Source organism: Anopheles cruzii, chromosome 3, assembly GCF_943734635.1.
Source record: "Anopheles cruzii chromosome 3, idAnoCruzAS_RS32_06, whole genome shotgun sequence".
NCBI lineage: Eukaryota > Metazoa > Arthropoda > Insecta > Diptera > Culicidae > Anopheles > Anopheles cruzii.
Genome location: NC_069145.1, coordinates 61,291,013 through 61,319,004, shown reverse-complemented (window position 1 = coordinate 61,319,004; position 27,992 = coordinate 61,291,013). Strand labels below are relative to the sequence as shown.

General features: G+C 46.7%; 1 protein-coding gene across 1 annotated transcript in view; it reads right to left on the bottom strand.

Annotated features, from left to right (window-relative positions):
• The window catches only part of LOC128269690 (venom dipeptidyl peptidase 4), a 60,100-nt gene extending 35,270 nt beyond the window's left edge, over positions 1 to 24,830 (bottom strand). The window contains exon 1 of the mRNA XM_053007077.1: positions 24,801 to 24,830. Coding sequence (XP_052863037.1) covers positions 24,801 to 24,830 — 30 coding nt within the window. The remainder of the gene's footprint in view (positions 1 to 24,800) is intronic.
• Between the last annotated feature and the right edge of the window lie 3,162 nt (positions 24,831 to 27,992).

Below are 27,992 nucleotides of genomic sequence, written 5' to 3'. Positions count from 1 at the left end.
CGTTTGAGAAGTTTTGGCCTTTGTTACGTGACAAATTAGTTCTGGCCCGAACGGGCGATGGCGGCGTTGGTGGCGACCGGCGACCATGTAAATATTTTGTGCGAAAATATCTTACCCAAAACACTCGCTTCCGTTCCCCGGTGTTTGCCGAGAATCCCACGTTCAGCGGTGCGGTTACGAGTGAAATCGTCCCATTTAGAGCATCACGCACGAGGGGTGCATCCGCTACTTTGGACTTGCCCGGGTTGGCAGGAAAATCAATGTTTGTCTTGTCTATCCTCTTCAGCGTCTAGAGCCACTTATCGCGTTTCCTTCAGGCTCGGGCTCGCTTCCGGTGCGCGCGTACGTTCAAAGGTCCCCCGGCCGGTCCTGGCGTAAGGTCTTCATCGTCTTGTCGTGCACGTCCTAATCGATTGTGCTGACGATCGAGATGACAAATTTGGTGCCCCTACGTGATGCTCGGGCCGGGTCGCGGTCGCTACTTACATCACTTCGGCGAGCGGCGAGATACATTTCGTCACATTCCTTGCTACACATCACTATCCGGTTGCTTCCCGGGCCAAAAAAGCCACAAACAGTGGCCCCGATTGCGAGGGGCGCTGGAAAACAACTCCATCAACCGCGCAAAAGTGTGTATCGAATTCGACGGAAAACAGCTTTAACATCCGTTATCCTGGGCCCATCAGTATCAGCTTCCGGCTTGGAGCAAACACCAAATATCCCTCCAGATAGATGCCCCAACGATGCGGCGCATATGGAGCGCGAAAAAATCGCACACAAAACTGTTGAACCTCACGCACACGATATCGGCGGTCGGAGATCAGGATAAGCGTGTGTGTTTGTGTTCCTGGGTGAAAGTTTGTGGATTTGCTCTCGCTAAACTCTTACTCCGGACGGGGTTAGACGAGAGGCAGGATGGGTTGCTCAGCATCACCTTTTCTGTCGGGTCAAACGACCAGGAAGACGCAAACCAGCAGGAGCTGGGTACGAGTTCAAGAACTTACTTACCGAAAGAACGAAAGAAGCTTGATGATAAAAATGGCAAAAGTTTCACTCCCGAGGCCTGGTTTCGTTAGGCACAGAATTATGGCACAAACTTTGACCGCTAATGGTGTGCGGAAGATGAGAGCAATGAATGAAGTTTTTTACCCCCGACCCACTCGCTGGTGGGTCCAAGTTTACTGTGAATGGGAAGCACACAGTCGATGCACTAGAGTGGAAAATGATTGGAATCATCGGCTTCCCACCGAACCGAAGGTGGGAAAACTGCAGGGAAGCGATTTGAATAAATGATAAATCGGCGATTCGATCGATCGGCACAGGACGCTCACTTTCGTCTGATTGTGCGCGGGAAATGTATGCTTTTTCATCTTTAAGGACGAGCAGAAGTTATGTCTGGCGTTTGAGAGTTTTTGAAGATGATTCTGCTATCATGCTGGCTTGTATTTTTTTTCACTAAGAGTTTAATTTTCTATAGTTTTTCCCACTACCAATAGTATTAAGCTTTTTATTTGATTGTTTTATGAAAGAAATCTTCAAATAAAACAGTTGAAAAAATGGATAGTCCTCTAAACGGCATAGTTAGCGTACCTAATTTTAGCGCTGATAAAATAATAAATCTCATCCGCGAGTTAACCACTCCGGTGCTGCTAATTTTCCGGTGCTTCGACTTTCAACAGTAGCTGGCTTGTATGGCCGCTCAAACAAGCGCACCAAAGCGTCGTTCCGTTGATGCCACAGAGACAAATGATTCTTGTTTTTTTTTGCAAGAAGAAGGATTTCATTAGCCATGGCAATGGATGCCATGGGTTCACCATGATGAGCGTTTAGCCGCGCAAAACATGGGGCTTAGCAGGCTTCAGCCTTCGCCAGCCACCGGTGGTTCCATCAAAGATTTTTGCTAGTTCCGCGACGGCATCATCATCGGCTTGATTATGTGCAAACCTCGGCCGGCGAGGTAAACAAAATCGCGAAAAAAGACAGTTTGAACTCTGGGCTCGTGTCAGCTCAGCGGAAGAGGATAAACTTTGGCGGACTGCGATGGGCTGAAAAACGACGCCAGGCCGTGGCAGCAGGCCGTGCTTCGCCGGCTACTAAGCGTTGCTCATCTGCAGTGAGCATATGACATTTCACCTAATGCGGAAATGATGTTTGGCACGCCTAACGAATGCCGGATGGCGTTTGTATAGTCCGTACGTGCTGCGGTCTTTTCACAGGATTCTGCAGGCTTAAAACGTGAAGCTTCGATGCTGACGCTATGCGGCGATGTTAAAATGTCAATCACACATGAGCTACGCTCCCGGACGATTGGCATGCATTGAAGATTATCAATCTGGATCTGGATGTACGCTGATGCGATTGAACAATATTTGTACCGCATTTCAGCATTCAATGGACGCGTCTAAGATAGTACAACTCTGCAGATATTTGAAGAAATATTAATTACCAATTAAAAGCATTTTGAAATCGATCGTTTGTTTTAAATGCTGTGAAATGTTGTGGTTTCGTAAAGCGAGATGTTTTTCAATGTTTCGCCCCAAGATTAATGCGCAGCGCAATGCGATAGTTGATAGTTGAGCCAGTCCATTGTGAGTAAAACAATGGCACGAAACCATCAAACTATCTGAACACCTCCAAGAAAACTTTACCTTGACTCCGCTGGGTGCCGCTGGGTGTTGTTTGGTCGAGATAAAAAGCTGTGCATAAGCGTCCAAGGAAAGTGCCCAGCGCCACTATAGCTTATAGCCGAAGTGCGATAGCAATTGCCGACGAAACTTGGTAGCATTATTTTCTTTCCCAGTTTCTACTACACTTCTCCTTACCGGGGTTTCCGTATTAAAAGCGTGATACCCATCGACGAAACTTTCGCAACACCGTTAGGTCGGTCGATCTGACCCGTTTCCCTGGGCCCGTGAGTTGAAAAATCCCGGGGAAGCTGACGCAGCAGTCGATCAGTAATTGATTCTGTCGATAGCCGGGCCACAAAAACGCTCTGGAATAATCTCACTTGATGTGATGGCGCTTTAATTCGATTCTGGTGTTGCGCAGCTCCCCGGGGGAAGCTTCGGGTGTACTCGGGTTGCTGCGGTAAGGACACCTTCGGACGATGGTAACAAAAGTTTAATATCGGCCGAACAAGGACACCGTCGGTGGACATCGTTGTGATTGGATCATGCACACCCCGCATGACAGACGCCTTCGTGATCGAGATTGTTTTCAGGGTAATGGTTTTTTTTTCTGGCGCTAAATTGCACTAAAGTGGACACCTTTGTTGAGTGTTCTTGGAACATGCTTAACTTATTTCTTTTCACACTTCCTTTTTTTCAAACAAAGTTTGGTTTGAGGTTCAGTTCGATAATGTTTAATTGAATCTTACTCAGATTATGCATCATTGTTTATTAAACCCAATTTGCATGCCAATCCTCGGCATGATAAGAGAAATCTTTGTCCAGAACAGCAAACCTTCCATTCATCGCCATCCACGAAATATTTACGTACTGCCAACCAGGGCCGAAGTTTCACCCACTAAAGCCACCTATCGAGAACCTAACTTTGCCCCACAACGACCGCGACGATTTTCGCTCTCCACCGAAACTTCGATACTCCATAAAAGTGTCATTCTGAGCGTTAAGTGGCCGATGGCCGGAAAGAGGTGAAATTAGCTAATGAGGTTTTTTTTTTCATCTGGACGACTCTTGCTCTTAGTGGCCATAGCGATTGTGGTCTCGCCGCAGTTTGCCGTGCCCGCAGCAGAAAACATTCGCTCATTAAAGTCGCAGGCGTTGCGTTGGAAGAGCGAAAAGGTGCGAAAAACTATGCTGCCGTTTGGTGTCGGACGTCGGGACGGTAGGTGGCGCACCATGAAGTGGCCGACCGTGCTCGGCCGTTCCATTTGCTCCCTGTTCCGTGTCGGTGGTTTTGCGAGAACACACGGCGTCTCCGTGGCCTGTGACGGTCTGGGTCCAATTCTCAAAACAGCGCCATTATCACAAAATTAGTGCTGTGTAGTGGAATTAATTTAGCTTTTCCCGATGCTGGTGGCACCAGGACTTCTCAGGTAAGTGTTCTCTGCAGTTTTCGCGCTTCGCCGAGATTCGCACGTTTGGTGTCTGGTGAAAGAGTTGAACAAAAACTGCCATTCAGATGCATCATAAAGCCGTGAAATACTTGGCTCTTCTGTTTGTACTTTACGCTCTCTCGGAGTCGGATTATTGGAGGCGAAAGACAGCTCCATTGTTTGAAAGCCGGCGCAAAAGTACAGAAGTGTGTCGGCGGCTTTCGCCGTTTTTTGCAAACACGCCCAGGGTAGGCCAAGGAGAGGGGAAGAGCATTCCTGGCCGAAAGGCGGAAATACAGTGTTTTAAATTAAACTTGGAAAGTGTTTCGATTTTTATGACCCTTTTCACGGTGTGCCCCCAAAGAGTCCCGAACCGGAGGCGGCAAATACCGACCATAGGATACCGACGGCAGTAGCTCATCGTCAGCTGAGCGAAAGTTCAAAGATCTTTTCCGTTCGAAGCTTGAGAAACGGTAGACCCTGCAGAAGGTTCCTTGGTACATTCACCGGGTGCAAATACGGCGTCTACAAATAATTAAACATCCACCTCCAGCAGTAAGAGCCCCGAGCACGAAGTGCAATGCTTTCCCCGTCGAGTAACCGCCATCGTTTTGCGAGCCACCGAAGCAGAAGCTACTCAAACAACCGAGCTCCGAAAGGATCAAGGCGAGTTCCCGGGCAAGTACCCGGAACCGACTCGGTGCAGAGGCGGGCATAATGTTTAAATACAACACCAGGGTCCACGCTGGGTTGCTTCAGTACCGGCCGGTGTTTGATGGCATCAAAAACGGGAGGGATTCATTAACACCAACAAAGGCCGTGTTAGCATACAGGCACTCGGCAGTACCGACCGGTGGCGTATGCATGTGCCGGTGGACCGGCAGGACATGTTCTGTGCCGCTCCAGAGCCACAGCCCAGATAAGAAACACTTGCGCATCTGATTTGTGGAACGGGCGGTCAACAATGGCAGCCGGGTGGGCAACAATGGCCGTTGCTTTTGATAGCAGGAAATGCTAATATTTGCCCAGCCTTCGCAACCTCATGAAGATAAATTGTTTCGATTGCAAGCGTAAAGTTGCAGCCGGCCGGCTGTTCATGAACCGGCCACACGCTATTGTTTATTTAAACTGTTTTCTTTGTTAACCTCCCGAGCAACGGTCAAGTGGCGAGAAGTTTTCCGTTGTCACCCTGGTCCATTAAAATTTCCCGGAAGTAACACGGTGCCAAGGTAGTGTAAAATTATGTCGCTACACGCAGTCAGATAAAGGCTGCATGGGATGAACAAATTCAGTCACATAAATAAAAAAAATTTTTAGCACAATTATAAAAATGAATTCATGCCAATGGAGCAAAACAAAAGATGGGCTGTTTGATTTTTAGTTTATTCCTTTGAGTGTGATGCGAATTAAATATCTGTTCCAATACTATATTGTACTTTAAAAGGGCAATATTCTCATGAAGTTTGTAACTTTTCGTCATCGTGTTTTCATTTAAGGGCAAATGCAAGCCACGCGAATGGTTTGTAGTCAAAGTACGAGTGGCGTTCAAAACGTTTTGCAAAATTGGATTTTCCGCGGGCTACGTATATCCGATTTTCGATTTCTTTGTGGCTTTAGGTAGCTACACATGTCAGACTTATGGTCAAAATTTCGGCCATTTTTAGTAATCGGTCAATTTTTGACAGCTGTGTTGCTTTGACAAGATTTGGCCCATCGGCGATTTTTGTCTATTCCGAAAAATGGATGTAAAAGAATTTGTATCAAATTGTGTATAAAAAACGAAATGAAGAGCTCGGGCGCAATCGAAATGTTGACTTTGGCTTATGGTGGAGCTATTGAGACCAAAAGCAGCGCTTATTAGTGGTTCACAATATTTTAGAGGGCCGAGAAGATGTGAACGTCGAAAAGTCAAGTTTGGTCGAATGTGACCAGTTTTGCTTACATTTTTCTTCGACTGCAGGGTCGTGTGGCATCATGAGTTGTTGCCAAAGGACAGAACGATCAATAAAGAATATTTAACACCAAGTTATGCGCAATTCGCACGAAAAAAATCCATCACAAATGTCCGGATTTGTGGGAAACGCAAAATTGGCTCTCGCGTTCCTGCTAACACATGCCACAAAGAAATCGAAAATCGGATATACGAAATTCCAATTTCGCACAACTTTTTGATCGCCCCTCGTATAGGTAAAAGTTTACATTGATTTACTATTTCACGTAAAATAAACCGAATTACAATAAAACAACGTCGCACCAGAACGTAACCAGTAAACAGGGGTTTTCCCTAAACAAAATTGCATCTCATATTTTTAACAGAATCTCAGTACTGTCAGGATAGACAACAAACCTATGGACCTCTAAAAGATGTCTTGTTTAGGAAATTTTTCATGTACAGCAGTTGTCCACATTTAAAATCAAACTGTAGGCAAACACTATCAAACTGTCGTATTATAGTATTTTTCCCTCGAACTGGACCTCATAAAGAATTTTTTTCTACTTCGACAAAACATTATCTAAACTTTTCATGAAGAGCCAAATTTCAAAATTCACCCTCTGACTCCAAAAAACTCGCAACTTAAATTGTCAAACCATTCCTTCGGTGTGTAAAATCAATAACAGATAGTTCATGAAGTTGGAGTTATGTTCTGAATGCACAACCGTCTACGAATGGCTAACTCGCTCGCCCATAACGAGCATCGATCACATTCCGTGTGGACCGACGCGCGCCGACGGTAGAGAGACATCAATCACCATCGTCAGCTCGAGCACCTCCACTCGATTAGTGCACACATCATCGCCGTGTTTGGGATGAGTTGAACCGAAAGGGAATTAATTAAATCATGTCCAGCTCCTAAAGCGCTCGTTGCGTAAGGTTCATCATCATCGGGGCCCGGGCCACATTCCTGTCACTGCACGCCGGGTCGTTGCCGCTTAAACGTGATCGTTGTCGAATCCAATCCTCATGCGGAACGGACCCGGACCCCGACAAGGGCCCACTCGTAGCACCAACTGCTGGTGCTACGATGTTTCCGTTATGCAAATGTAGCTTTGCTTCTGCCGTGCCGGGTTCGGGCGGGGTTGTAGGACCTCACCCAACCGGCCGGCATTTTGCAATTAGAACCGGCAGAACCTTCATCGACAACGCTCGTTCGGGGCACGGTGGAGCTCGAGCTCCTCTTGATGAGAATTTCGATCGTCTACGTGCCTACAGGGCTTATGGTTAACCGGGAGCAGCTTGCCCTGCCTACATGAAACAATTAATATCCCATTTGCGGACGCCGGCAACGGCAATAGTAAATATCCGGACAGCTCGTCTGTCTCGCTCTCTTCTCTTCGCGTCGAATAAAAACGATGTGGCATGGATTTTTTCCACCTTTAGGAAGGCACTCTGCACGAGCCCGGATGGGGGGGCCACGCACGTGTGCTCGTCTGTAGGAGGTGTGCGATAGCATCCAGCATCCACGTGGACGGGGCCTTAAAACTTCCTTTATCACGGCCTTGACTCGATGCAGCAGTAGGCCCTCGGATGGGCCCGCCATACGCCGTGAAACTCGAGTAAACAGCTCGCCCGAGAACCGTATCCCGAGCACAGAGAGCGTACCGAGCGTGGCGCATTCATCTCCATTTTCACGGATGCTACGGTCGATAAATTCCGTTGCACATCGAATACCAGCCATTGGGTCATAAAAAGGCACTTTATGGCTTGTCGGTGTCTTTCGGGAGTGAAACATTTGCAACCGGAGGAGGAGAAGGACGGCCAACAGTAACAGCGACGGCGGCGGCGGCGGCGGTGGAAACGAGTGTTATCAACCGACGCCACTCCGACGAAAGACCAAAGCATCGTGCGGTGGGCTGCTTTCCCGCTCGCCGTGCGTCCGCCCACCGGAAAATTATTTTTCCACCCACCAAGGTGATGCGCGCGGCGCGTGCACGTCACAGAAAAAGCGTAATCGAATTTCCTTCGGCAAACAAACAGATAAATTCAATTCCGTTTCTGGAACGGGGTTTTTCAACCACGCCGGCCTTGACTACCCACCTTGACACGTTGGTTTGTTGAAGAGTTTGAGGAGTGGCTCAGAAAAAACCAAAACGCACGCCAAGTGCCGAGTCGCAGCGTGATGTAATTAGGTTCGGTTCGGGTTCAGCATTTGCATAAGCCAATTGATTCGCTTCTTTACTCGCGGTGCTGTAACAGTTTAAGGTAAGTTCCCAAATGTGTTCCCGCCGAGCGAAGAGGAGCGAAGGGGAGCGAAGCATTTCTAACATTTCCAACTTCATTACGGGGCTTCAAATTTATATTTTTATGCCAAATAATGTGTCCCAAAAAAAAAGGAGTCGGCTTTCAGAAGGTTTCAAGGTTTTTAACTACTCACTATTGCCCGGCCATGCGTATGGCTTTCGTACAAAACACTTGTTAATAAAATATGAATTGAATTAGCTGAAAACATTCGTTCATTTCTTCGTTCGGTGGGCGCCCAAAATTCGCTGAAGGTTTCATTAAAAATGAACGCGCCGCAGAGAAGAATAGGCAACGGTATCCGAAGACCCCTGGAGCAAATTATTTGAACCAACATAACGGCCAACCGTCGTTGCTCCGATAGCAGGGTAGAAAGTGAATAAAATATTTGTTACGGTCTGGCCGGCGTACAGTAAAAGGATCTCGGGCCAACAGCGCGCAACGGATCCCGCATCACACCGCGTGCAGATGATGATGGTGGCATAGCATTTTCGTACCAAGTCCAGACGGAGCCCAGGCCACTGGCTTCGGACAAGATACTGTGCCCCAAAGAGGTTGGATCGGTTTTTTCGACAATTCAAAGATGGTGATTCAAGATACCTGCAAGATGGCCCATTTCTAGCAGACCTCGTCTAAAGATGACGATTCAATTGCCGGTAAGGCGAGCAGGTCCACCAGGTGGAAAGACGTAAATGAATTGGACAAAACGCACGCTTCCAGTGTAGGAGAGAATGAGCGAGAAGTGAAGTAAAGGACCCGGCTAACCGAAGAAATTCATAATAAGTCTAAAAATATAACAAATGTAAAGCATATTTAATTCTGCAAACTGCAGACTTTTGTATTATTAAAGCGATTGCCATTTTCTTGTCCGAACCCAATGGCTTAGAATGATAAAAGAATACAAAGTTAATACAAAGTTTCATTTGATAGCGTTATGGGTTATCATTCCTTGATTTAAATAATAACCTGGTCACGTCTGCAGAAAAGGTCACAAATGCATCAGAGCTAAACGGTAAAGCAGGGCCCAAAGAACGAAACGTATCCCTCAGAGTCCGAATCGCTATCCAGCGCCTGTCCACAAGCGAAATAAAGAAACGGATCGTTGAGTCCATTGGGCCTTTATGGCTGCACGACTTTCGAAATGAAGTCCATTCTTTCCAACGGCTGTTCACTTAATGCGAAGCATAGAAGAACGCACCAATGAGCAACGTTCAACTTTCCATCCTGAAGTTTGGATTTGCTTTCATGCATTAGGTAAAGTAGATAAATATAAAAATAGATAATTATAAGCAGAAGTTGGTTCAAGCAAGAAAAGAGGCAAGTTTCTGTAAGCTAGTCGTTGCTAGTCTACCCATGAAAACCCACGGTTAATGTCAGTAATAACAAATAATAAAAACACTTCACCATTAAAAGCCCTCCAATGGAGAAGCTACGTCGTATCAAATTATGTTTAACTTTAGCTCAACGAAGATTGTAGATACAAAATGCAAATTGCAACTGCACCACTTTCCATCATTGATAACCAATTCGGAATTCGGTCGCTCTTCGGGGCCACGGTGAAACGTGTCTTGCTTTATGACGCCGCGAAGCGTCATTACTTTCCTTACGATCGCTTTATAGAGACGCCCCATCGGTACAAAACGGCTGACAGAACGACAAACACAGCCCACACCCCGTATCGTCGTCGCACCTATCGGATGGGCGGTGCGCCTAGTATGCTGCTCGCAGCATAAATATTGTTGTCATAATTCGCGCGACTGACGCTGGCCGTGGCCCACCGTCGTTCGGTCGCAATCACGCCTAACGATGATGCTAACAGAATCAGATTATGTCCGAGTCAACTCGGGCCCGAAAAGCGGATCCGTTTAGCTAGCTGGCTAGCTGGTGTGTCACCCCAAATCCAAGCCCCACACGCGTTACGTGTCCAGGATGCGTAACACGCCGGATCGGTTCCCACACGGTTAGGCAGCAGCATCCACCCGAATGGAGGCGCATGGTGGCCGTTGAATTATTATCGCTCACGAGCCCCATCGCCGGAAAAGTATTAATTCGCTTACGCTTGAATGTGGTGGTGTCCTCGCGAGAGTATCTCTTCCGATGCGTCGTTGTTTACGTACGTTATTAGCGCATGTTTAGCGCTGTTTGCAGAAGAGCTACCTACGGGACGGTCAAACTGTCACTCGGAGTTGGAGCCAATTCAGGCACGGTTCCATGTAAAGAGGCACAAACACCGACTGGCGAACTGAACCATTCACCGTCGGCTAGACAGTGAATCGATGATGCATTAATGTTCCGCAAGCATGCAAAAATACCATCACCGGTGATCACGGGGCTGATTGGGAATCGTCGTGCGCCGTAATCGTGGTAATGGTTTGATTGACTCATGAATGGTTATATTGCGTAGTTCGTTATGCCCCTATCTGGAAAGCACGACAAAGTGCTTGTTGCGTTGCATGTTACCCTCAAATAATGTAATCGTACAGAAGATCGATAATAAATTGTTTCCACACAACGTTACGTGATTTGGGATTTATGATATTAAATTTTGTGCTTCATTTTATTCCGTTTATGAAGTCTCAATTTGTGAAGTCTCTAGAGTTTTAGCCAAAATTCGGGTTCTTGTTACCGTGAGCGTACCATAATGACACTTACGTAATTTCATATCACACTTGCAACTCAACTTAAAGCCAACGGTTCGAGAAAATTCGTGGAAAATTGCGCACAAGACACGTCGCAACGGAGGTACAGAGCCTGCTAAGAATGCTTTCATCCGTCGGTATATTCTCGAGAAAACGTGTTGGTAACATTACCCGAAAGTGTGGCGAAATTTTAATAAAGAATAACTTCAGTTTGTTCGACATACACCCAAGCATAGCACCAGCCCGTGGCGCAATCTTCTTCGCCAAGAGCATATGCTTAAATTCTCTTTGAACGTCAAATTCTCACGAAATGTCTTCCGTTCTCGGAATGCCATCGGCTTCAGCGTCGTCTCAGGGTCTTGTTTCATCACGAAACTTCACATAGTCCAATGTATCTGTTTTTCTTTCTTTCTACAAACTGTGTGCAACTTTATACGGCAAACACACGTACGAGCAGATTTAGGGGCAATGATCCTCTAGCAGCGGATAGGGCTGTCGGCTCATAATTTATGGTTCGATCGCTAAGTGAAGCTATCAGATTTCGTCCCACCCGGGGGCCGGATGTCGATAATTATATTTACCACACGGGAAGCCTGGCTTCCGTAGCCGGAGGCGAGTGCAGCGAACGTCGCAGCCCTAGATTCCCAACCTGCCCCTTATCACATGGCAGAGGCCCAGTTTTGTGATAAGAATTTGTATCTCCTTTTCTCTGTCCTTGTGTTGAGCGTGTCTTTGAATGGCGCAGTGGTTGTTTCGCACACACACTGCGACTCACGATTGATTGAGAGGGGTCACCGAAAGTAATTAGTGGTTCGTTAATAATATTTAGCATGTAACAAAAAAACAAACACTCAAACATCAATCACTTGTATGGTTGCGAACGGTTAAAAACTAACACATAGTTCGCCTCACTAACACCGCTTCCACCGCAGTTCTACACTACGCAACGAATGCCAGAGCATCCGGTGTAAGCCTCCTCAACACGGCAAAATCCTTAGTAAATCCGTTCGACAAAAGTTTGTTTCAATTTTGAGCTCGCACACTCTCGCCGCCCGGCCATCCCACCGTGCACGTACCTTCAGATCCTGCTCGTGCTGTACGCGAAAGTAGTCCATCACCGGCGGTCCGCGCTTGCCACACGATCCTCGGACGGTTAGATTGCTTGCGGATGGTTTCGAGAAGTTTTACACTCCATTTGCACGATTTCACCTCGCCGGACCGGTGGTGTTGGTGGAACTGAGTGATGAAACTGTGCGCTATGTGTGCTGGCACGTAGGCTCCCCGGTCGCCGCAGCAACAGCGAACCGTTCCACGTGGCCCCGCTGGCACATGGATGCCGCTCTAACACGTGCGGGTTTTTTAACGGCCGTCACCAACCCCATCAACATCATTTTTATGTTGTAATTCCAGCACGACTTGAATGGCCGTGCCAAGTCGAGTGGCTTGCATTATCGATTGCAGGCTGCAGTCGGCCACCTTCACGATGAAGGTGAGTGTCACCCGGCCAATGCCCATTAAATGGGAACAATCGATTGCTGGCCCGAAGCCCCACAAGCTGTATTTGCGTGTGTGTGTGGGCATCCCGGAACCCCTTCGGTCTAATCTAATTAATTATGTCGGACCTCTCCACTTCGGACGTATGCTTTCAGGTTCGATTGAAACACACAGCAGCAGCAGCAGCAGAAGCAGCAGGACGTTGCTTCGTGCCTTTGCTAGCGAGCCGCACAGAATGGGCTGATGTCCTGCCCTTAATCTCTGATTGATGGCCCGATACACCATTCTGTGTTCGGATCAAACGCCCGCTCACCAGGCATAAATTGCATCGTGCATAAAAAACGAAGTGCTTTTCAGCGCACCGCACACGGCGACAACATTGTAGCTGCTTCATTTCCTCCCAATATCCTGACGAATGGGTCTCTATTGAATTTCCACCTAGTGCCACCGTGTGCTTGTGTGGCCCTGGTGCTGCTGCGGTCAGTGCCATAAATTTCCGCCTGGCATGGTGCCGGGTGATATTGGCCGCACGGCAAGGCTGCTGCGGGGGCTGCTGCTTCTTGCGGTTGCGGCCGAAGCTGTCGAGTTGCCTTTTCGATCCCTTTCCTCGCCGGACGAAGAGGGCTGTAGCAGTGTAGAACACGAGATACTGGCAGCAAATGGATCGTTGTTGGAGCGTCATAATACGCCAGTCCTTGTGGAAGCCCCTGGATTATTCTGGGACGGTGCATTTCTCGCTCTGAAGTGTCGTCTAATTTGAACGAAGCACGAACCTGGACTGATATTATGCCTTCGCCTTCGCCTGCGGGCTGGCTTTAGAATTTATGAATCTTTTTGAGGGACTTTCGTAGGGTGAGTAGGCCATGTATCTGCTGTCCTTAAATCCCGTGCTCTGCGCCACGTTTACGACTATCGTTGCCGTAAGTAGCTGCACCGACCCGGCTGCTTCGGTTCCGAAGTGCGCCCAATAACTTTTGCTGGTAATCCGTTCGAATAACAAGACATTACCCGGGGGCAAAGCATAAGTCCCCCGGCCAGTCGTCCAGCCGTGGTTGCGGGTGTCGTGTGCCCCATTTTACGAGTCCTTGTTCCATGCACCGGCACACGAAAGCAAGAACAAGCAGTGTGTTATTAGAGGCAGCAAATAAAGACAGGAAATGGGTGATTATCGGGACGCCGATAGGTTCGATGTTTATTTTAGAGACAGAGGGAGAGAGAGAGAATCTCGCAGCAAATCTTTCACTTTCACGAACCGTGTATTCCGTGCGGCCCGAAAGCTGGGCGATAAAAGAAATGAGATACCCCCTCCTCGGGGAGTGGATACATTTTTAGCGTTGTCGTAAATTTTACAACCATAAATCCTGTCGTCGCGGTCAACTCCGCCAGCCCAGGCAAAGGGCTTGCCAGTCTTCAGGGTCGGTCAGACAGTACGAACTAAATTGAATTGGCCTGCGGCGGCCGTCACCGGAAGGGCTGGGAAAGTAATTCATTAGACATAAGCTTACGTTCCAGCAGTGGCCGTTTAAGATATGCATAGCGTTTTGGTTTTTGGTGCACGAAACGTCGCTTATCTCAATTGGGAGCCAGAGAACAAATTGCATCTTTGCCGGCGGCCTTAGGGCGAACCTGTCATTTAGGTCGTAGTTCGTTCGGCCAACTTCGGATTGCCGGTTTCCTGGAGTGACTACACGTCCGTGAGTAATAGCACGCTAATCAGAGCCGGTGGAATTGGACTCTCTTTTGGGGCAGCCATTACCAAAATTTATTTTACAAATATACAGATAAGTATTGAAGTTTTGCCATTCTGTCATTTAATCACGGTGCATACATTCTGGTTGACAATTATTTACTGCTATTCGTTATTTCACCAAGTAAAAAGAGCTCAAATCCAGTCACTGGTGGCCACACTGACCACAGATACTCTCCGGATTGCAGTTAATAACCCTTCGCATGCCCATCGTGCAGCTAATCAGAGGTGATGACGGTAATTCGTTTAGTCAGCCGGAACGACATGATCACCGTCTCCCCCCCGAAGCACGCAACTATTTGCCCAACAACAAATGGATATGCACAGGCGACACTTTAACGCCTAGCGCCTGTCACGGCGTACCAGATCTGGATCAGCAGCAGCGACGAGGAAAATAAGTGGTTGCCAATCAACATTACACACTACCCGGGGCCGGTGACTTTTGCAGCGCCGCTTAGCACCGGAAACGCTTGCATGTGCAAATATGTACACCTAAAAGCGTTTCCCGTTGGTGTTGCACCGGAGCATGCTGTCACGCACACGCTGCAGTGATGAAAGCAATGTAATGACCCACGGGAAAGGCATTTCCGTTGGGTAACCAAAAACAGAATATTTTACAAAACTTTTCAAACTGTAAAGAATTCATCATGTTCAAAGCTGTTGGCAGTTGAATCATTACAAATACCCTGCAAGTGTGCGTTGGAAATACGTTTTTCGAACATAATAGATTTTTCTATTTAAGCGGACAACAAACCCTTGTGGTCCACTTAATTACCGAGCTCGGGATTGATGGGGAAACAATGCATTTTTAATACTCTAACCCACTCAGCGGTGCGCGGTGCCACTCTGGGTGCCGCTGACAGGTACGAGCGTGAGGTGGTTGCGTGAAAAATGTAAATTTAATCATTGCTGTAAATGATTCAATCATTTATGCACACCGCCCGTCAACGACTAGGGCTCCCTTTACTCGAGTGCACTGCTCTGCCCACTGCGCAAGGAGTGCAAGGATCGGTGCCGGAATGCCGTGGCGGCGTGGTTCCTGTTCAGCGATAGGTCCCACGGCTCATTGATAATGCAGAAAAATATATACCCGGTCACATCAGTGTGATCCAGTGCGATCCATCGACGGGTCCGCTCGGCATCGGATTCCGGATCTCGGTGTGGAGTGTGTCGATACATCATTCGGGTGAAAATCGGTCGACCAAATTGGACCCGACCATCGCGCGCCCAACGTGCTGGAAAATGCTCTTTCCGAATCAATAGCCTTTCCGTAGTCGATTTTCGCGTCTCATTAAATCGAGCTGAAGAAAAGTTTTTTACTTTCACCGGCCACTGATCCGGATCGGAGCAGTGGCGGGCAAAGTAAAACGAGCAAAGTGCGCCCGTAATGATAAATTGATCTATAATTAATTTTCTTAGTTTTCCGATCATTCGCACAGCCACTGAGACGAGGCGTCGAGCTTCCGAAGCCCGACCAGAGATACACCAAGGATCGGATGCCAAAGTGCAGCATTCATCGCTTCGGTGAGGAGTGATAGAACCGTTTCTTATCGCCACCCGTCACGAATCATTCGTCGTTACTTTATATCTTGGATTGCTTTTTTTGCTGTAAACCGACGCTTCTAGAACCTTACAGAATGATACGACGTAACTTTTAAACGAATCATTCCCAGAAAATGTGCAACTTGAACTGCGCAACAATGCGCCACTTAAAAAAATCTTCTCAGACTAGGTATTGGCCCAACAGTTGACAAAATAATTTCGTAGGAAGCGCTACAAAAATCTTGTTTAGTAAAAGGAAAGCAAAACTAAATGGTTAAAACTTCAGGCAAAGCCCTATGCTAACAAGCGTGTATTATGATAATGCCCGAGCAGTTTTTCTCGTTCCTAGAATTTCGGTGACAAGCTGTACGGGTCACCATGGGACGCGTTTTGGGCAAAGTGAACAAAGAGCCTCAGCTCAACCTTTAGGGAAAAATCCCTATGCGGCTGAAAAAATCGGGCATGGTCACGGCTTTCTCCGGAAGGATAATATAAAAGTGATTTTCTACTGGTTTACTATCAAAAAATTGTAAGTATACGGGAAAGTGTGGTCAGATATTTTGCAAAGGCAACGAAAGAAAAAACGAATAGCAAAAGGCCGGATTAAATTCCGATTCAGTAACCCAAAACCCGCTGCCGAAAGAACCGCACAGCATTCGTGATGTGGTGGGTTGATTTTCCCAATTTCACCACAATTTACTGTGCATTTTCCGAGGTTTTCCCGGCTCGGAAAATAAATGCTTGGCGTGACTGACCGACGCACCGAGCCGATCCATCGGCACCTCCTTGCCACTAGATGGAGTTTAAATTACCAACAAGCCCTCCCCGGGGGGTGCGTATAAGCTGTTTAAAATGAGTCGTTTGTTATGGCAAATTGATTGGCATGATTGCCAAACGAGGAGAGGTGGCCCAAAACAGGCCACCGACACCGGGCCCGATTATCGTAATCAAATCGCGGCAGCGCGTAGGCAGAGTGCTTAAAATTTACGATTATGTTTGCGTCTTGTGGTGCCCTTTTGGCTGTTCGTTGTAAATAAACACGCCACGTGCGAAGCAATTCAAGGTGCGGTGAAGCGTCCGAGAGATCCAATCTGCATCAATCCGCCAACGATCTTCGGTATCGGGTCATGCTGAAAGCAATTGTATCTCATTAACAATTTATCTTTACGGTTTCTTCGGCCAGATGCTAATTAGAGTGTGTGTGTGTGTGTGTGGTTTTTGGTTGCGGTTCGCGGATCTCGTCTCGCAGCAGCATGTGTTGAAGTGCCGACGTCACCGGCTACACTTACGCACACCGAATTGTACCGCAAATTGGATGCATTGGTGCTTAGCGAGAAATTATGCTGCGGTAAGACTCGAGGTTTGCTCTAATCTCATTATTGCCCCACACATACACACTGTAGCCCTGTTGCATAATTGGTGTGATGCGTCTTCAAGGCTTCTATGCAATTATAATTAATTGCAAGCTAGCGGAAATGCGGAACTATGGAAGAGTACTGCCATTTAAGTTGACTGCATTGTACCGAAGGTGCTCCTGGGAACTTTTAATCCCTGTGTAAAATGTGTACTTTATAACGATAATGTAGCGTAGGTACTTTAGCCACTAATTATACACGAAATGACATTGACCTTAGCCTCTTCGGAGCCTCACGGAGTCCAAGTTTAAGCGAGCTTACTGTAAAACGCCGCTCTACATTATTTCAGCATCTACGTGCTCCGTAAAGTGAGTTTAAACAAAGATTGATTAGTTTTAATTTCATACGAAAGGAGCCTAATCTATCAGCCAGAACCAGTAAACAGCCCGGGGAACATTCCAAGCAAAATGAGCAACTCCGAAGCCAACACACTTTGGGCCAATTTGTGCCCTGTTCTCGACCACCTGGTTCTGGTGGATGGTTTTCTAGCAGTTTTCAACCTACAACAATTTACTGGCACATGATTGATTGGTTCTAAATTTGAACTTTCGCCCGACCACCCTTGAGAAAAGGATAAAGCAGCCCGATATGTCCCATGGCTTAGGCTTGCCCGACTTCAACCCGAGGATCCACCCGAGCTCGGACCTCTTTGAGTGTTATTAGACAAGAAAGAGTCCGAGAGAGAGAGAGAGCAAAAACAAACGACGGTTTTGGATAAACAACAATTGATCACTGTCAAGCCGATGGAATTTCGCTGAGGCAGAGTTCACTACCGTTAAGCACAACTACGTTGTTTGTCGACTATGATTTTGTAGTGATTTAGATTTCATAGCCAATATTGGAAAACTTCAACTTCAGCTCGGTTCCGGGCCATCATAGAAAATGGCAGCTACGGTCCAAGATTTGTAAATACTGATTCGTATTTATTAATGAAGTACACCGGCGTTAATAAAGATAATTAGCAAAAAAATCTTTTCAAGCATTGGCATGAAAAATGATATCATCCGCGGGTACAATGGGCGAACAAATCGCGGTAGTAAGGATAAACATCAGATCTTCCATCCGGAACCATTTATCAATCGTAAAAATTGGCCATTGATTAATGGATGAGCCCACCGGAACTTCACTTCATTATCGCACTCAAATTAAAAGCCGTATGAATTGTGTTCTCCGAACCAATGAATCGGTCTTGTCAATTGAAGGATAAAATCATCATCCTCAGATGTCGATCCATAGATCCTGCATTACTCGGTGGAAATAACAAAAAACCATTTCCCATAAGTTCCGTACCAATTATCGCAAATCTTGAAAAATTCCCAGATAAGCTATGCCGTTTCGTTCCATAGCGCCTACCCCCCGATTGACAATGTTCGCCTAAAAGGTGAAGGTTTCGTCGAAACGAAATGGAAAAGATTTATTACAAGGAATCCTACTCTCACAAAGCCCTCAACCTATCCCCCGAGGGGAGACTAGCCAAAGCCCCCGGAACAAACCGCAATTTTCGGATGTCGTGTCAAGGTGAAGTTGTACAAAATGGAGAGAAAATGCTGGACAATACGATGTTGACACAAACTGAAACGGGTTAGGGCAGAACCGGGAGGATCAAACCCAACCAACCGGGCACAATCCGAGCGCTGCCGCATAATTGACACTAACCGTACCGACCAGATCGTCCCTGTGAAGCACAGGTTTTCCCTCGTCCGTTCATCTGTCTGCCAGACCAGACATTCCCGTTGACAAAGATGCTTTGCTTCAAAGAAGGACTCACTGGCCACGGGAGGATGAGTTTTTTTGCGCCTTTCAACGGTATCCTTTGGCGTCAAAAAATCGATGTCGGAATAACTTCGCCAAGGTATCACAAGGGGCCCAGAGTATGTAACATGTCTTGACGCTTCCGGAGTGCCCGTGACATAGGTGGCCGGCCAGGTCAGCCAGGGTACAATGCATTGTACGTCTCCCAGTGGGTTTGTGAACAGTCCGAGCTGTTAATGTCTCTTAATTTTATCGAAAAAAGACAGAAACAAGACAGAAAATACAAAGTTTATACATCTCACCAGTCCACATGTATGCCTAGATGTGTGTAGATGATTGTGATTAAAAACAAATAAAAAGCAATTCCAATGAACCATTGCGAAACCATTGTTAAATCAAACGCAGAACCGGCCGTGCGATGCATCCTTTCACGATCCACATCTTTTGGCCAGCTGATAATCTGACAGATAGAATAAGCCGTTAAGCGTCTTTATTGTTGAGCTGCACAATCGGCAAGGATAACAACAGCCAACCAGAAACCGGAAAGAGATTGTGGAAACTAAAACGCTCAAACAAAGCGTTTGGCCCACCATTGTCCGAACGAGAAAGCTGATGGTGTCCGAAGTTTGTGTCCGAAACAGATCAGCAACACCATTGTTCTTAAATTATCGTTTAATTCGCCATGACCATTGGCCTTCGTGGATCGCTCCGATGGATCGTGACTGGTGGCGCAACAAAAATTTAAGACATTTAAGGCATGCTAGAAAGCTAGTTATAAATACTGGAGCATATTAAGGCTATACATAATAAAAAACATAAAATATGAAAACAAAAAGTATTCATATTCTTGTATAATAAAATTGTTTCCCATTCATTTTATCAGCACCTTACGATTATGCATAGATTTTAATAATTTCACTTGTTCCACCATGTCCTTGCACTGCCTCCATCTAGATGGTTCGTGTTGGTTGGTTCGTTCGTTGGAGTTTATCAAAAAAACAACGCCAGCCCTCCATATTTTGTGCGCTTGAGCCCACATGCCGGCCCGTGGGGGGCTCGGAGCTTCATTCCTCCGGGAGCACTGCTGCTCCGAGCGCGACAAACAGATTGGATTACAAACCGAAAGCTCACGGGGTTGGTTGGCAGAACAACACAACCGCTCTGAGCCTTCGGTGCGGTGCGGTCGTCCCCGAACCAGCATTAGCCAGCAGGATAATGCTTCGCCCACTACCAGACATTAGGTGCCTTACGCGAGGCTTTGATGTGGAGCATTTGTCGTGTGTTTTGTGCAAAAAACAGCGTGCCCAAAATTCGCAAATTGAATTATGCGCCCAAAAATGGTTTGAAGATGAACGCGTTATGGGAAAATTATTCATGAAAAGTGCCTCATGTTTGAAAGTAGTCCCAGTCTTCATGTAACAATAAAAAAATAAAGAATTTGGGTTCAACTAAATTTAACAAAATGGAAAAGATCTCTTATTTGAAGCGAGTACATCAAAGCGTTTGATGGTTATCGTTAGCATTGTCATTTGAGAACTCTGCTAGTGAAGTATAGAAAAATTTCCATGGGAAAACTAGGTACTGCGAACTCACGCAGACTGGACGCAGGCAACGGAACCTACCACGGAAGTTAATTTTCCACCATTTTAAACTGCTTGTCTTTAGCTTCCACCTACATTCGACTTCCAGTGTTCCAAAGTCCGTCTGTTTGTTGCCCACTTCCGTGTGATCGTGTCATCAGGCGACATAAGCAACAAACCGAAAACGTCGCAGAGCGTTCTGGAAGCACCAGGGAAAACATGCATCGGAAATGTCACTTTTTTGCTAGCGACTCTAGATGCCCGGAACGAAACACTAACCCTGCCGCTAACTGTGAGGCAGCGAACACATTTCGTCGTCAAACCCACTCAATGTTGTCTGCCTTGGCCTTCGCTGTCGCCACGCGAAGTTCGTCCGAAAGCCCTCGGGGTAGGTCCCACTCGAAAGACTGTTTTCTTTCCGTGTGGAAGAGTTCGTTTTGGGTAGGATTTTTTTCCAGGAATTTATGATTGGCGAGGCCAACTGAGGCGAGTTCAAATGGCGGCACACAAAAGTTTCCCTCGTCGACGGGATGCTCATTTTTAACCAAAGCACCAGCAAAGTCCAGCCAGCGGGACAGAGTTTTGCGTTTCGCGACAAACTTTTATCAAGAACAGTCGAGCGAGTCGCACGGAATCGCGGAAAGTTGTAACGAAGTTCGAAACTTGTCCTTAGGTGGTGGAACTTAGGTGGAACAATGCACACCACGTTCTGCACCGTGGACAGTGGAGCAATTGTGTGCGCCACTGCCTATTGCCGGTCTTGGTCGACGGTCAGTTTGAACCGTTTCCTGGCGATGCGCTGTTTGACGGGAAAAAGTTTTTTTCGTTTGTTTTGTCAATATTGTTTCATTGTGCACCGGGTGGCTGGCTTATGTTTATGCATTATTAATGCATAAAGCAGTAATGCTTAACTGGCATGTTTTTTGTTAAATAGCAGATAAGCTAGCAAGTGTGCGATCAAACCAAATTTCAAATTTTAATTTTCAGCACACACTTCATCATTCAATTCCCTAATGATAGTCCTCAATTTGGATGAGTGCCAACGTGTTGCTGTCACAAAACGATATTATTTATGTATGCACTGTTGATCCCACTGCCTTTCATCTGTCAGCCGACAAGAGACGGAATACCCGAGAACCAGATCTGGTCCATGCTCCTCGGCACGTTTCCAATATTTTCTGTATCGTGAACGGATCATAGCTCCGAAATTATGCTATCAATTACCAAATTCCAATTAAAAAACCGTACATCATCTAGCTCTGCAATGCGTTGGGCGTGGAAATAGAAAAAGTCTACATCTCACATTTCGGGCGAGTGGACCTGCTGCTGGTAGTATAGTTGGACACTACACGTCGTCCTACACTCCTAAGCCAAGGGGACAAGCACCTGACGAGTCGAGCTTAATTGAAGCGCAAAAGGATGGAACGTTTCGTGACGCGTTGAATTGACATTTGACTGGCAGCGTGTCACGCACAGGCTCGGGGCAGATCATTTCCGAAACATAAAGTGCAAAGGATGCTGTTGAAACATGCTTTAACCCACAAAGAAAATATTAACACGTAAAGTCCCGAGCCAAACACATCGATGGCGACTAGTGTTATGATGTTAAATGTTGATAACATTTCATGATATTCTAATCATAGGTTTGTGAATTTTTGTGCTAAGAATGACACTACTTTTGTTATTTTCAAAACAATGGATCAAAAACAATTTTGTGATTTAAATTTACACTGCTTCTTGATCTGCCGTATCGTTGTTAGACAAACAGAGGCCGATTTTGAAGCAAAGAATAAATCTATCTACAAAATTTCCATTGAAATGTTAGAGCGTCGTCGAAATGATTGTAAGGGATCTCTTGTCGGAGATGACGTTGATGAATAAAGCCAATTTTGAACATCAAGAAACGCACTTTCTTTCCTAGGCTCGCGATTTTTCAGCCCATGTGTTAGCAAAAGATGTTCAATATCAAACTTACAAATAGTGTCAGCGATGGAATAAATTATAAATTCATCATTGACCCGGCATCGGCATTTTACGTACCAGCGCCTGGACATCCGGACGCTGGCGAATGAAGATTGCAAAATTGCCTTTGCTCAAAAATCACAAAACACCCAACTTTTCCGGCGCGCCACCAAGCAGTCATCGTAACATCTTGGTGGGAACTGACGCTGGAAACTGGCCGGATGATGAGGTTCATTTAGTATGCTCCACAGTTCCATGGCCGACACGTTTTGACTCCGGTTGGCCCCATCGAGATAAGGCCCGAGCGGTGGGAAGTGTAATAATTGATTAAGTCATGTCCAAAAACTGGGACTGGGAGGGCGTAACCGTGGGCGGAGGGGCCGAGGCTTCGGGCGATGTTTATGTGTGTCTTTTTTTTTTTAGAATCGCAAACAGGGCCCGACCGAAGAAAAGAAAGTTAAACCCAGCCACCATCGCCTTCCGGTGTCCGGCGACTGGCACTACTGGCGGCTGGCTTTGGCTGCTCCTGGCGTTCGCGCTCCGAACACGGCTTCGAACACGCGAAAGCTGAAGCTAAGAAGCAACATTATGTCCCGTCCCCGGAAAGCAAACACCGCCGAGGCGCGATTTGGCCGTGTGCTGGTGGGAAGGAAGGTATATTCTCCGAAAACGGAAACACAAACTCACTGTTCACTTGGCGAGGTGTCGAGTCACGGGGAACGGAACTCTCGCCCTCTCTCTCGCGCGCGCTCTGTCCTCCGTTGCCACCCGTGGCGCGAAATGCCACGCTGTTGCTTATCGGCGGCAGGACCCCCCGTTGGGCGAAGTGGAAATCGATACGGTACTGGCAATTATACGCGCGTTACGTGGATTTGTTGTCGGTGAAATTAATGGTTGGCAAGGTGAATCCGCAGGATCCGCAACCCGAGTGTGTTTGTGCCGGAGTGCCGGCCATTTGCCTGTCAGGCTTCCCGAGGCCGGAAATCATGCGGGGTAGCGGAATGAAAAATGTTCCGACCCGCGAACCCGGTACTCCGACGGCCCCGGGCGAGAATAGAAGGAGCTTTACGTTCGAGGTTAGAGTTGTTCTGCTTGTGTTTGGGTAACGTATTCCGTGACAATGTTACGGTGTCACCGGTGTCTTCCCGAACACGATGATGAGCCGTTTCGTTGTTAGACAAATTGTAAACGAAATGTTTCATACTGCATTTCAGAGCTTTGTTGCTGCTTTGAGTACACATTGGCTAAAATAGTTTGAAAGGCGCACAGTTGTGTGCACTTAACGTTAAAGAAGTGTTAAAACTTGCGAATGGAGTATCATTTCAATTAACAAAATAGGAAAAAGATCAAATTAAATGACCGCAAAGTCTATAGGGTTCAATTAAGTTTCTTATGAAAATATTAAATAATATTAATATTAATTAAATTACTTTATGAAAATATCACCATATGAGTCAAAATCTATTACTAGCTACTCAAGTAAAAGTTGTCATTCTCTCGTACTAATTGTTCTAACGATGCATTGAACTCCGAAATTTTATTTTTTCAATAATTAATGCCAAATGACTATTCAAAAAAAGTTTAAAACAGACGACAACAACATTTTGATTACGTTTTTCTGGAAGAAAACCTGATTTGTAAAACAGTTTTTTCTAAGCAGAGTCTTAATGGAATGTCAGAATACAAATTCTGTTACAAAACACGAAGTTTGCTATCTTCAAACGATCTAATTTCTAATTCATGTAGCGTATAAAGAAGAAATGCGGATACCAAAGTTCAAACCCCCAAAAGGATTTTACCCAACCCGGGCAGTAGTTCGACGACGATCAACCCAATCCACGACCGACAAAGGTTTATCCAATAAAAAACGGCACCAACAATTAGTTGGAATAATATCTTTTGCGAAACAAATGTTTTCACTTTGGCGCTCCAACCCTTTTCCGCCCGAAAGCGGTTTTGGGCGGCATCGAGGACCGGAAGGAATGTCTTCCGTCCCCCATCACAGCCCTGCGCCAGCGCAAAATGAACCCATCGATCACGAGGACGACAGATGCGGCCAATTAGTTTCGCGTTTTCTGCGGATCCACCACCGTGAGGCGGGCCAACCAAAAAGGCCGGGCCAACCGACAATTTCGCCTTGGACGTGCTTGAGAAAAGATTCAATCCTTCAACGATTATCACTCGACTAATTTAAACAAATTCCTTTGACCAGGATTGTTCGGCCGCCGCCCGTTCTCCCGACTCGCTGGCCGGCCGGGACTCCAGTGTGCTCCACGTAGCTACTTAATTATTCTGAAGGATCGGTGCCATTTGCGTTTTACGGCTGCTCCGGAGGCGGGCACCGGAACCAGCGCCGGGTACGAAATACCACTTACCTCATCATCGTAGTTGTCGGCTTCCGTCATTTTGATGCCGGATTTCGATGCGCTTCAGGGGGCGGGCTGGTTCCTCGCTCGCTCGCTAGCTACGATGTCGTTCGGCCACGAGTCCTTGGCCGGATTTGTTGCTCACCGCACCGCACCGCACCGCAGTAGGCTTTTAATTTATAGGTTCTCTGATTTGGTGAGAACTTCGTCGTACGAAAGCCCAAACGGAAGACGCCCAGCTTCCGGGGCCACACTGTCATACACACACACACACACACACACGCACACTCTCACAAACAGAAGAAAAATGATCGTCCTTAGCACGGCGAGAGCCCGTAAACCGAAGCCCGACCTGTTTCAATTATAATTATCCATCAAGGCGTAACGATCGCGCACTGCTTGCTGCAAAATAAATATTCATTTACTTTCCCGATGGTCCTTTTTCCGTAGGTTTCTTCCCAATGTCACGCTCCGTCGGCTTCGGTTGAGCGCTGAAGGAACGAGCACTGTGTTCATCCCATAATTTTTACGCGCGATTTGCCTTCAACTTTCGCCAGTTGGCCCGGTTCCCGACCGGATATGCGTTATCATAGGGCGTCGCTCAACCGTGGCCCGGATGAGGTTAATCGAAATATCATAAAAGATGGGCTCACGTTTTGATGGAGAGACTTTTTCTGTGTGCTCCCAAGAAAAGCGGCCGGGTGTTGAGTCTAGCGCCGAAAATCTGTCCGGAACGGTTCCCGTTCAATGGGCTTGAATCGTTTTGCCGACCGTGTGTGTTTGAACGTTCCGTAGGATGTCATTTAGGAGACCAAAAATCGTTTTCTATCCACAAAACTTATAGCATTTCAAATGGTACTAGTTAGATTTGCAATGGGCTATGATTGCCACAATTGCCACGATTATCGTCAGGAACATCGTTTGACAAAAGTGAACGATGGTCCTACATTACAATTCAAGATCTGATTGAACTCAGCGAACACTGATCGCTCTGTAACGCCATAACTCTCCGCCGCGAATCGTTACAGCGAACACAGACATGTAACATTTTCAATCGTTTGTGTCCTGCTGGGAATGTCGATAGCCAAAAACGCACAGCTCGTTCCGATCTGTGCAGCCTTCGATGTCGGCTGTTGTTTCCCGGTCGATGCGCTTATAATCGTTCCGGTTGGCCGGAGCTAGCCCAGTGGCTCAGCGCCATAGCTTCCGGTCGGCAATTGCAATTGCATTCCCGGTCGCCCCTTGACCGGAAAAGCTGCTCTGCGAAGATGTTCGGTTTTTTTGTTTTGCAGCCGGTGTGCTCTCGACGTTTGTCGGCCTCGAGAGGGTCTTCGAAGGCAAGCAACAGAGAAGCAAAAAGGACACAGAAAATGATTCTAACGTTTGTTACGTCCCGTTGTTTATCGCTCCCGGAACGTCCGGTTTTCGGTTCAAGGGGTTTCGAATCACATCGTAACGGTTTCCTGTTTTTATATTTCAGCAACTACATGTATCGCTCGCAGATCCTTTCGTAGGGTGATGTTAAATCTGTGGATGGAAAAAGGTGAATGGACAGTAGTTAGAGTTTGCTTTAAAATTATAATGTTTGAAAACAGCTCTGTTTAGAATTTATATCTTCTTCTTCTTCTTCTTCTTTGGCGCTACAACCGCTGAGCAGTCTTGGCCTGCACCAGAGACAATGTTAATCTCTGGTGCTCTCTGTAACATTTAATTTTTACGGGCGGGATTGTTAGCCCCGCGCCAACCACCCTATCACGCCGGTATCGGAAATCGAAACCATGGCCGGTTGAGTGACAACCGATCCCGGGATTCGAAACCCAGGCCAGCTGCGTGACAGCGAAGAGCACTACCGACTGCTCTATCAGCGGGGTTTAGAATTTGTATAGACAAGTTTAATCTTTGTTTTTATTACGAAAGTAAGAAAGGATTTCCAAAAATAGTTAAAAAAAATTCCACATCAACATACAGTCAGGTTTTCTCTCGGAAACGGCTTCTACGTGGTGATTAGTTCAAACGATCCTACTTGAGGACCTGTCAAACCCAACGGATTAAACAATTTGCATCGCTGAGCACCCCAGGCAGTGCTCATTAAACAGCGCAGACATAATAGAAAACTAAATTTTTAATCACATCCACAAATGCGCCCTCATGTTTAATTACCGGGCCCCGGTGGAGGTTCCGCACGGCTGTGCACGGCTGGTGCAACTTTCGACCGCAACACTCCCGTCGAATACTCGAAATCGGGACAATATTGAATTTAAAACCAATTTAGATCCGCATTGCGCCGCAGCTGGTCACCGGGGCTGGCCTGTTAGGTCTATCCGGTTCCGGTTCGGTCCTTTTTCAACGGCTGGCCGCAGCGAGATGAAGTACCGCACTCAGCTCATCGCAGTCCCGTGACGCTGAGACGAACGGATTGCACACAGCAGAAGTAGCGACCGCCGGATGCACTCATTTGCAAATCCGTTGGCAAATGCGGTCTCCCGAAATACAATTATAACCGCACCCTACTTTTAGCCGCCATTCTTCGTCTCCTTTCGAACAACGGACATGTACTGCAGCAAGTACAGGAAAGCCAGGAGCAATATTGAATTAATGATGAGATAACTAATTTCGAAAGCTGTTCACAATGCTCACTGACGCTTCGGCTTCGGTTTTCAGATTGTCAGTAGCTCATTGAACAGCGTGTTTCCGGTGGGGATGCGGATTAGTTCTGCGGAACTACCACTGGTTAGGTAAACCACAACTTCTGATATTTCACTAGTTATAAATTTCAAATACGTTTAAAAAGGTCATTTACGCTCTTTGAGTTTAACAAAATAAGTTAATGTACCATTTCAGCCAACAATTTTTATGTACTCGCGGTTATTCAATTTAATAAACCTACACTTTAAATCACCCAAAGACGCACAGATATTTATTTAAATATCCAAACATGTTCCACATACAATAAAACATCTGAACGCCTCCGTGCACCTTTGGTGATCGGCAGCGAAGGTTCGATACAGTCCTTCACCTTTTTTATATGAGGCATAAGAAATGAGGAACAAGATGGGTGCACGACATCGGACGAAAACGAAGAAATAAAAGCACAATAAAATCCGGACATATTTCCGGGCAGCAGACGGCGAAAGCAAAACTGGTCCCCACGTCCACGACGGGCCAGTGCCACCGATTTTGTGCATAAAGTTTCCTCAGACT